Genomic DNA, 10,062 nt, shown 5'->3' with positions numbered 1-10,062 from the left:
GACTAAATTCTGCCCTGAACGGTGCTTCGGGCATCTATATGGATGCGTGGAAAGGAAAGCTTATGAAGTCAAGGACACTGTAACTGTATTCAGTGGTTTAACCTTGATCTTGTATCATAAGAACCAGGAGGACGACTGGTAGGTTGAAAACCTGTTAAGCTGAATACACTAATGGAGAGTTTTGCTTTCCTGTTCTATTTTGCACTTCAATTTCTGGTGGGGTCTCAATTATTTGGCTAACTGGTTTCCAGAACCAAGCAATACACAATTTGTGAATGTTAAAGAACACAACACAGTTCATGAGCCTGGCTGAGAAAAACAACGTTCTGAAGTAAAATAAATTATTTAAATGGATGTTTCTCCTAAAGTGACTTTCTAAATATTAAAAACAAAACAAAACCACAAACTGCCACCAAACTATAAAAACCCTTAAAAAGAGAGAAGGTACAAAGAGATGATCTTACAATAAGGTTTTAAATTCAGAACCTAAACTCAGGCATGTGCAAATTGAAGCTCATCATTCCAAGAATCACCTCTCGTCTCCAGAACCTTCTTGAATGTGAAAGGCATCGCGTCCTGTTGCCTCCACCAGGGCTCAGATCTTTTTTTAAAAAATACAATTACTTTATTGATTTCTTACAATCAAATACTGCCAACTAGCATTCCTTCCACTCGCGGATCATTAAAAACAAAGAACAGACTTCCTTGGTATTTTCAAATGATGCATATGCAATAAACAGAGTTAGAACTTAAAATGCACCCTTATTAATTATGTAAACTGGTAACTGGTGTTAAGAAGCATAACTAATAATTTGGTTTCTTCATAACACGGAAATGTAAACATTTCTCCTGATAGTCTTGAGGTTATCATTGTTACGAGTAGTGCACAGTGTGGCACATATGGTTTCATCTAGAAAGGAGTGTCTTACACACCTTAAACACAACATCATTAACAAAATGCATACATCAATGCCTGAGACAAAGTATGTTTCAAATACGAAGCAGCCCCTCAGGCCGTCATTTTAATATTTAGGTTTTGCATGATCATTTATGGCATTATAGATTAATTACACATAACATACTTTTAAACATTTTAACCCTGACGATAAGAAAAATAATTGCTGCTTGAAAAAAATCTTCCAGCAAGCCATTTGGTTGGTATCAGGAGAAACTGACCCTCCATGAGTTTAGTGTCTGCCAGGTCGGCATCATTAGCTCAAGTCAGTGAATCCGATATGCGACACGCTTCACAGTGACTGTTCCCCACGTCCTGGCAATGCCTCGTCTCCCACAGTACGCCAGATGACGAGGCATTTCCAGCATTACCCTTGCCTGTGGCTTTCCCTTTTCATTGTTTGTTGCTGCATTAACTGTATTATTTAGTACTATTTCCTCTTCTCCCTTCTTCTATGGCCTTCCATTTTAATTACTCACAAATACTTTCAGAATATCCTGAGAGCGCTCCGTAAGGGGACGCTCTGGAGATGGAAAATCCGAGGGAGAAGATCGGGTACTGGAACGTACTTGACGTTCCTGGCATCTGCTGCAAACCTCTGCAAGGCTGAAGAGGGTGTAGCGGTTTTCGAATGCAGAGGCACGCTCCGTAACTGACTTTTCTACAAAATCAGCACCCACATTCAGCTCCTTTTCTACTGGACCTTTTAGAAGTCTGGCCTTTTCAGCCTTTACCTGTTTACACTTTCTTTCCTTAATCTTTCCTTCTCTGCCACAAGGAATTCCACATGCCTCTTCAAACCTGCAACTGGGTTGCCTGCTCCTCTACAGGTGTTCATCGTGCTTTGAGGCTTTGCTTCCAATACACGGCTCTGCTGGTTCAGTCTTTTGCTGAAGTAAGAACAGTCGTGTGTCTGGATCCCTGTCACAGACGCCCTGAGTCTCGGGCGGGCGTTCCTCTGTGGAGGGCTGTGCTTCTGCATCTTCAGCAGAGGGGCTGTGAGAGGCCTGAAGATGGGCAGCCCCATCCTTGTCTGCGTTCTACTGGGCCCTTGTCCGCGTCTCCCGGGCAAACCGGCGCGGTTTCGCGTGGCTATGCCTGTGCAGTTCCAGCGGAAGGTCAGCCTGCTCAGCCTGCGTCAGCTCCGTAGCTTCAGAAAGACACACCACGGCCTTTCAGTGACAGGAAATCGCCTCTTCATATTTGCCCGCAGCTAATCAACAGTCTGCTCTGATGATGAGCCAGGTTGAGGGGCCTTCAGTTACTTCCACAAGACCCCAGGGGAGGCCGCAGTGGGGGAACATGGAGGGGACAGTAGAGCAGTGTGACGCAGCTGCGGAGACAGCAGCCCCTCTCAAATCTTTAACCTGCCTCAGCCCTCCCAGTCCCCACTCTGACTCCTATCAGCCCTTGAAATCTGTGATTTTGACCCATGAACACCTCTTACATCTGTGCCCAGCAAGGACTGGGGCACACTCTTCTGCAGAAGAGACCCATCGACCGTGCAGGTGACACAGCCGCTCCTGGCTCACGGAGTTGCCCAGGGACTGGCCACTCACCCTGGGCTCCCAGGGACCCCAGCCCAGCCTGGGCTCACACATGAGCCTAGAGGTTCCATGGAGGCAATGAGGATTTGTCACTGCCATGACTGTTACTTGAGGCTTTAAGTAGAAGACCATACGCAGCCTTCTAACCGAGTGGGAACCTGAGGTTGCGTGTCAGTAGGAATTTTATCTGTTGCTAGAATAGTGGACTGTTTCATACACCTTATGCTGAATGTACAAGCCTTGGAGTCCAATTGTGGATCATTCCTGTGCTAAGCATGAATACATTTTTTTTCAACTTCAGCTTTTACTTTTGTCCAAATTATAAGTGAATGTAGTTTAAAGTATCAAACCGATCTACGAGGTTAAAACAAAACAAACAGCAGTTCCCTGTCTCCCTCCTCGCATTTTCCCATCTCCGAGGCAACCACTTTCCCTTCTCTTGGTTTTTTATTTTAATATTTACCACTGTTGCTAAATAAGATACTTCTTCATGTCTGAATTTTAAGCTATATATATATGCCACACACACACACACACACAGAGTCTACTAATATTCTACTATCTATTGTTGTGTGACAAACTACCCCCAAACAACCTTAAACAATGATAGTCTATTGTCTATATTTTGATCACAAAACTGCCATCTGGGCAGGGCTGATGGGACTGCCTGTGTGTACTCTGAGGCCTCAGCGGGCCTGGCTTGCAGGCTGGGGGTCTGCATGGCTGCCCACCTGGTGCCGGCTGTGGGCTGAGAGCAGCCCCTCCACAAGGGCTTCTCCAGAGCTGCTTGGGCTTCCTCACAGAAGGGCAGGTGGGTTTCCAGAGACGGGGAAGCTGCCAGTCTCGAAGGCCTGGGCCTGCAACTGGCAGTGTCCCTTCTGCCACATTATTAGCTTAGCAGCCCCGGAGCCTGGCAAGATTCAAGAGGCAGAAAGAGAGTTTATAATCATCTTCAAGCCACACCTTCCCACTGAGGAAAAAGAGCATTTAGCTTCCATTTCACCAACTGCATTCCCTATCTTCCAGCCTCCTGATAGAGTTCTACGGTAAACTAGATCCTGACTCGGCATTTCTATCGTGACGACTGTGTAAACGCTATTGCCAGATCGTAAACTGGGACTAGCTACCTTTTCTTGCTTGCACTGCTGTTTTCTCTGAAGCCAATAATCGTCTTATCTTCACATGTGGATCATTCTGTACGTACTACGAATCCAACCCGAGGCTCTATGCCAAGCACTTCAGTGTTCTCTCAGGCTCTTCTGGGGAATTCGGCTTTCTATCCATGTTGCTGTACTGCTGCCCTGGGCGGGACGTCCCGAGACGGGCTGCCAGGCACCACCCTGGGGCTGAACTGCTCCCTCGCCACTGTCCCGAGCACTTGCTCCACTGCAGCTTGGAGGACCCTGGGTCCTGTCACCACGGTTTCCTCTCTGTGGCTTCTGCCCTCATTTCTGCCCATCTTTCCTGAGAAAGAAGGTGAGGGACATTTATCTGTTGAGAGCTCACCCGTCTGCAGTGTTTTTACTCCAGTGGCACCGAAATGTGTCTCCATGGTGGCAATCATTGTGCCCCCAAGGGCCCTTATTTTGCTCTCTAGGAACTTTTTAGAACCTCCTCTCCTTGCACGATGGCTCTCGCACCTCCATGAAGGTGTCCACTATCTTTTTCTACAGCTTTCTTTTTCCTCCACGGTCTGTGTTCCCCACGGAGCTTGTTTCTTGTTTGTTTCAGGAAGTTTTCCTCCATGAAGGGCAATCCCTGGCTGTGCATGGATAGGCATGAGCGGGGTGACTGGAAGCTCCAAGTATACCAAGGGGCTTGCAGACTGAGATGCTCTGGAGGGTGGCCTGGCTGGGTCCCTGGGTTGAGGGATCTCTGAGGTCGGGTTGTCTCCTGCTGGGATGGAGAGAGAACTGACAGCTTCACCAGTCCCTGGTCATGCAATGAGATTAGATGGGGTCTTCTCATTTCTGGTCTGGAAGGGGAGGGCCTGGCTATCCATGCCCTGGGGACTGCCTGGACACGAGGGCTAGTCTCAGCACCCCTTATGCACTTAGCCACACATCCCCCTGAACAGGCCTGGTCCTGGCCCAGAGACCCTTCGTTTTGCCTCTGTAGGAGATGGCTCTCCAGGGCCCGCTGGTAAGATGTCAGGACAGGTGTTGGCCTCTGCAGACCATGGTGGAATCTAGGGAGCTGCCTGCCTACTGAATATATTGTTTGCAACAGTGATTCCAGCCATCCCTCTCCACCCCAGCCCAGAGGTCCCCGGTGCTGCTCAGTCCCAGAGCTGGGGGTCCTGTGGTGTAGGCTAGGGCAGTTTCAGCTGTTGCTGCTGCTGGCTTTGGAGTCGCCTTTCTCAGGTCAGTGATGCCTGGGACACTCACTCATCCTCTGCTTTCCAGGATCCAAAAGTGCTGTTTGCTCCTCTGCTCTCACCCGCCATGCAGTATGGATTGGGTTTAAAATCCTCCCTTTCTTGCCTCTTTGTGGACTTGGAGAAGGGAGTGACAGCAGGAGCGTGCTACTCTGCACTCTCCATCCAGAGCCTGTAGTAATGACTTGCAGCCAGCTAAGTGGGCCCAGGCCACCAGGGTCTCCCCTGGCTCCTCTCACAGGTGCAGCAAGTGTACCCTGCTCTCTCCATACCTGGCCAGGCTCCAACTCCCCTGGCCTGTTCCTGGCTCTCCTTCTAAGGCCCAACTCAATCCACTTACTCCCAGATCTTTCTGGGACCTCCTGATCCATTCTGGCTAGAAGGGACCTCCTCTCCCCGGCCGGAAGGAGTTCTATGCCGGGCAGGTCACAGCTGCACATCCCATCCTGCCTGCCCTCCCAAAAGGCACTGCTGGGCAGGCCCGGCTCCTTCATCCATGCGGCTCTCCTCCTTCCCACCCTGGCCCTGCACACCCAGTGTTCTACTGACCAGCTGCAGGCACAGCAGATCCTCACAGGCCTTGTTCTCTGAACACCTTGCAGTGGCCTTGAGAGGCTCTTGTCCCACAAAGGAGTCCAAGCTGTCGCTTCGGCTGCATGTGCTCACCACGGGCCCTCCTTGCTGCACTGTCCTCAGGCCACACACAACTCTAGAGAAAGCCCATCCCCACCTGTGACTTTCTCAGCCTGTCCCCGCGAGGCCTCTCTGGACGCCTGCACTGTCCCCTCAGCCCTTTCTCCTGGCACCTGGGCCATCACAGCCCCTCCTGCCTGGCCTCCCACTTCCTGACTCGTGGCGGCGCTGCTGGGTGGTGGAGTCACTGCAGTGGCCTCCGGTGCTGCCTCTGCACAGGCCTTGCCTCCTCTGGCGCCCCCTTCCCAAGCTTCATGCCCATCCCCTCCCTTCTGCGGCCTGACATCCTTCTCAGGGGCCAGGAGGCCGCCACCCCAGGCTGCCTGATCCCAGTTCTTTCCTGAGGTCCTTCCTAACAGGAACGGGGGAGGTGTCAGTTTCTCTCCAGGAGGGTGGCTTCAGTTCCTTCCCCAGGCCGGGCCATGGCCTGCGTCATCTTACCCTGGGTCCAGGGAGCTGGCACTGACCCTTCCGGGTGGAGAACACACTCACGGGCCTCTGAGCGTCGCTAGCCCCTGGTCATGGGATGAGGTTGGTGGTGTCTACCTCTCCCTCCCTCCCCCACGGTGTCTCCTTGAGGAAAAGACAGAGTCTCGCTCTGTGCCCTGGGCCCTGGCCGGCAGGTGCTGTGGGACAGCTCAGGGAATGGCCAAGTCCTCCTGCAAATGAGGGTCAGTGCCTGGTCACTCTTTCTGTTGAGTCCTTTTAGCGAGGGGCCACGTAAGAGGTTGGGCCCCTAGTGGACCCATGGAGAGCCATCCCGTGAATGTGCGGCACTGAATTGAGTCAACCACGTTCCTTAAAGGAGTGAACGCAGACGCGGGGCTCAGCATGACTGACGTGGGGAGAAGGCTGGGCCGTCTTCTCTGAGCTCTGGGTAGGGTGTGGGTGGGGGCGGCCTGGGCCTGACCCCGGCCCTAGTTGGGCACAAAACTGCCAGGTCACTGTAGGCAGAGGCCTGAACTGACCCTCGTGGATACGATTTCCACTTCCCCAGATGGGGATGGGGTGGACTGGGCTGGGGCTGCCATGGCCTCCACGGCTCCAGGGACCTGCCATGCTCTGGGGCCAGCAGGGAAGGCGAGGCTGTCTGAAGAACCTTTGAGCCCAGCATCTTCTTCCCAAACAAGTCCAGGCAGCAGGAACCCCCTTGTTCACCCCCCTGGCTACTCCTCACTGGGGCCTGGGGGCGCTGGGGCACAGGGACAGGTGTCCGTCCAGGTCTGTGCTGCCTGTGAGGGAACAGCTCCCAGGCTTCATGGGAGGCCCTGGGGGACAGGGCCAGCCTGGCCTGAGAGGCTCAGAGAGGAACTTGGCCACTGTTCCTCAGAGGGTGGGCAGCGTAGAGGGGAGGGGAAGGGGCTGGGATGTCTCCTGTTTGGGGCTCTCACAGTCAGGCTGCCTGGGGCAGGGCAGCACCCCACAGCCTTCTATACCCCAGCACCAAACCCCCAGACGCTCGCTTGTCTGTCCCTGCAGATACTTGGCTCCAGGAGAAGGTTCTGGGGGCAGGAACAGAGGGGGTGACCGTGGCCTCTGGGACATCTCGGGGGTGGCAGGACGCACAGACTGAAGGCCGCCTGAGGTGGCTGAGCCCTGGAGGAGGGAAAGGCTCCGAGGGCAGGGGCGGGGACGTCTTTGGTCGCCTCCCACAGCCAGCCCCATCTGACGGTGGCAGAACAAAGGCAGCCGTGCCCAGTCACTGTCGTTCAGGCGCTGCGAGGCACTCTGACAAGGGACCTGATTGAGTGTTTCTTTGAAGAAAATTCACTGTAACCAGATCAAATGAGCTTGTTAATCCAGACACCCCAGGACATGGTGCGGGGGAGCAGAGGCCGTGCTCACCGCGGCTTTCATCCTAGTTTCTGGCAGCTCTCGGGGAAGCCAAGCCACGGAGCTTCCCCCACGGAGGGGGAAGGAGGGCAGGCTGGGGTCGGGCTGGCTGGGGAAGGGACTGCCCAGTGGCCGGCCAGCTCTGCCCGGGACCCGAGGCAGGTGGGATCCGTGGGTACTCGGGACACTGGGTGGGCAATGGGGCCAGGCTGTGTCACCAGGAGCCGGTTTCCCCTCCTGGTTGGGAACCCACTTGAGGGCCCTTCCTCCCCTCTACCAGGCCCAGGCCAGCTTCTCTGTCCAGTCTCCCTTAGCGCTGCCAGGGCACCAACTCACACCAGAGCCGGGCACAGGGCCTCACAGAGTGCTGCTTGAGGAACTGTGGGGAGACGGTGTTGCAGGACCCATGACCCCCACCAGGCCCTGCAGAGCTGGTGCAGGAGGAAGCGGGGGCAGGGTTGGACACAGTCACATGCATCAGGGTGACGGGGACGCTCTCAGTCCTGCATACTAATTCCATTTTTAATCAGGCAGAATGAGACTCCGGCATCAATCTGCCACGCAGCCGACTCTGAATCGTGCTGGAACTGACAGGAAGGTTCCGGGCGGTGACATCGGCTCAACAGTGAGGGGTGGAGCCTGAGCTGGGTCCCTTGCCCTGGGTGCAAGGGGCATTCCACTGCCCAGGCTTCCTAGAGGTGCCCCACACACCAGATGGCACTCCACACTTGATTTTATTCTGTGACACTGATTTGCAGAAACCCCCCATTTCCTGGGCAGAGGAGGGCGTTAGGGCCCAGAAAAAAGGGGGGCTGGCCTCCCAGGAGGACTGGGGCCCACTCTGCTGGGGTCACTGCTGACCAGGCCTCAGCCTTCCTTCCAGCCCCACCCTCTCCCCTGCAGTTTGTTTAAAAGTTGAGCTGTAAAAATTAAATAAAAGTAAAAACAAACCCCTGAGTTGTTAAAAACCAAATTAAAAATCCCCCTCTGTGTCAATAGGTCCTGTTCCTAAAGCCAGTGTGGCAGGACAGGCAGGTGGGGCAGGTGGCTGGCAGAGCTCAGCTGGTGCTTGAGTCCTCGGGATCACCATCAGACTCTTCCTCCTCCTCCTCCTTCTCAGGGCCCAGGTGGCCGTGGGTGTCTGGCCGCTTCAGAATGGCGCTGTACTTGAGGGCTGTGGACTCTGCCTGCAGGACCACCTCCACCAGGCTGAAGATGGTGATGACCTGTGCAGAGCCCGGCCGTGAGGGGACAAGGACGGCAGGGCCTGATGTTGAGGCGCAGCTCTGCCTCCATCCCTGCAGCAGGACCCTAGGCCCCTCCTTTGGCCTCTGGAAGCCTCTGCTTGCCTGTCTGTAATGGGGGTCCCCTCCAGGAAGAACGCTCTGGGTCAGGGCAGAGCTGGGGAGTCAGATGCATCCTGAGCACTCCCAAGGCTTATGAAACACAACCTGGGGGCCCGGGTCCACCTTCAGGGCACATTGTTGGTGAAAACGGTTCCAGACAATTTCTTGCTTGTAAATTCATAGCTTTTATCAGGTTCTTAAAAGGACCCCAGAAGGCCAGCAGCCCTGCTGCATTAGAGGGACAGGCAGAGCCCCGCCTCTCTCTCCACTGTGGTTGCCCCCAAGGAAGGGAAGGTGGTGCCAGAAAGCAGGACCTTCAAGAGGGGTCTGGGTAAGCCAGGAGGGCCTGCAGGCCCTGAACCCCACCGGGAGGCTGCAGTGCTGGGGGAGCCCAGGGGACACAGATGAGGGAATGAGGGGCACCGCAGGAGGCAGGAGAGGGGTCATCAGGACTTGGGGAGCTGGGACACAGAGGGGTCTGACCTGCTGTGCTGGATCCTGCTCCATGTCCTCAGGCTCCCAGACCAGCGTGAGCTCCGGCTTCTTTCCCACCTTCTGGAAGTGGTGGGACCGCAGGGCCAGTGCCTGGAGTGCAAACACCAAGCCTCAGGCTTCAGCTCTGGGTGCTGTTGCCTGGCCTTCCACCCTGGAGGGCTTCACTGCTTGGAGGCGGCCCTCAGTCCTCGGGCCTGGCCCACCCCTGCCTGGCTGGAGGGAGCTTCAGGGAGGCCCTGCCAGGCCACCTGTGGCTGGGGCAGCAGGTGAGAGTGACCAAGGGCCAGGGGTGGGGACTGGGAAGGCCCGTGGCTCTGTGTGCTATTGTGGGCAAGTGGTCGGGGCGTCCAGGGCTGACTGCACTGAGGTGGGGACAGAGAACTGTGGCGGCAGAGCACTGCGCCCCCTGCTGGTGCCATCTGTCAGTGCAGGCAGGGCTGGGCCCACAGCAGGGTGACCCAGGCTTGAACTTCAGGACACAGAGTCCCGAGGGTCCGCAGGGGGACTCTGTCCTTCCTCTTCTGCCCAGCTCCAGGTTAGGAACACCACGTTTACTGCACATAACGGGCTGGACACTGTACTCCCAGGGCACTCTGGATGTTAGGAAATTCAAAGCCAGACACAGGGCCCAGGTGGTGACCTGCAGACCCCAGGGCCAGCTGGAGCCAAGCCCCTAAGGCGGCGTTAGGACAGGCCCACGTCCCCTTGGAGAGAACTGTGAATCAACAGTCACTCAGGGCAGGAGCCAAGCCAGGGACAGCTCTCTTCCTTGTCTTCAGGGGACAGTTTCCAGAGCGGCCAAGGACCATTCTCTGG

At 55.0% G+C, this 10,062-nt stretch overlaps 1 protein-coding gene and 1 pseudogene across 2 annotated transcripts in view; both read right to left on the bottom strand.

Annotated features, from left to right (window-relative positions):
- Positions 1-612: 612 nt before the first annotated feature.
- On the bottom strand, positions 613-2,259 carry LOC112635897 (annotated as a pseudogene). The gene has a single exon (XR_003122104.1). The product of XR_003122104.1 is annotated as a nuclear receptor-binding factor 2 pseudogene (transcript).
- A 5,861-nt stretch (positions 2,260-8,120) lies between these two features.
- Positions 8,121-10,062, bottom strand: part of DIS3L2 (DIS3 like 3'-5' exoribonuclease 2) — a 378,448-nt gene continuing 376,506 nt past the window's right edge. The window contains exons 20-21 of the mRNA XM_025404797.1: positions 9,235-9,336; positions 8,121-8,631 (exon numbers count right to left, since the gene is read on the bottom strand). Coding sequence (XP_025260582.1) covers positions 8,464-8,631; positions 9,235-9,336 — 270 coding nt within the window. The 3' untranslated portion in view covers positions 8,121-8,463. The remainder of the gene's footprint in view (positions 8,632-9,234; positions 9,337-10,062) is intronic.

Source organism: Theropithecus gelada, chromosome 12 (assembly GCF_003255815.1).
Source record: "Theropithecus gelada isolate Dixy chromosome 12, Tgel_1.0, whole genome shotgun sequence".
In the NCBI taxonomy this organism is placed as follows: Eukaryota; Metazoa; Chordata; class Mammalia; order Primates; family Cercopithecidae; genus Theropithecus; species Theropithecus gelada.
This window is presented reverse-complemented; position numbering and strand designations above follow the sequence as displayed.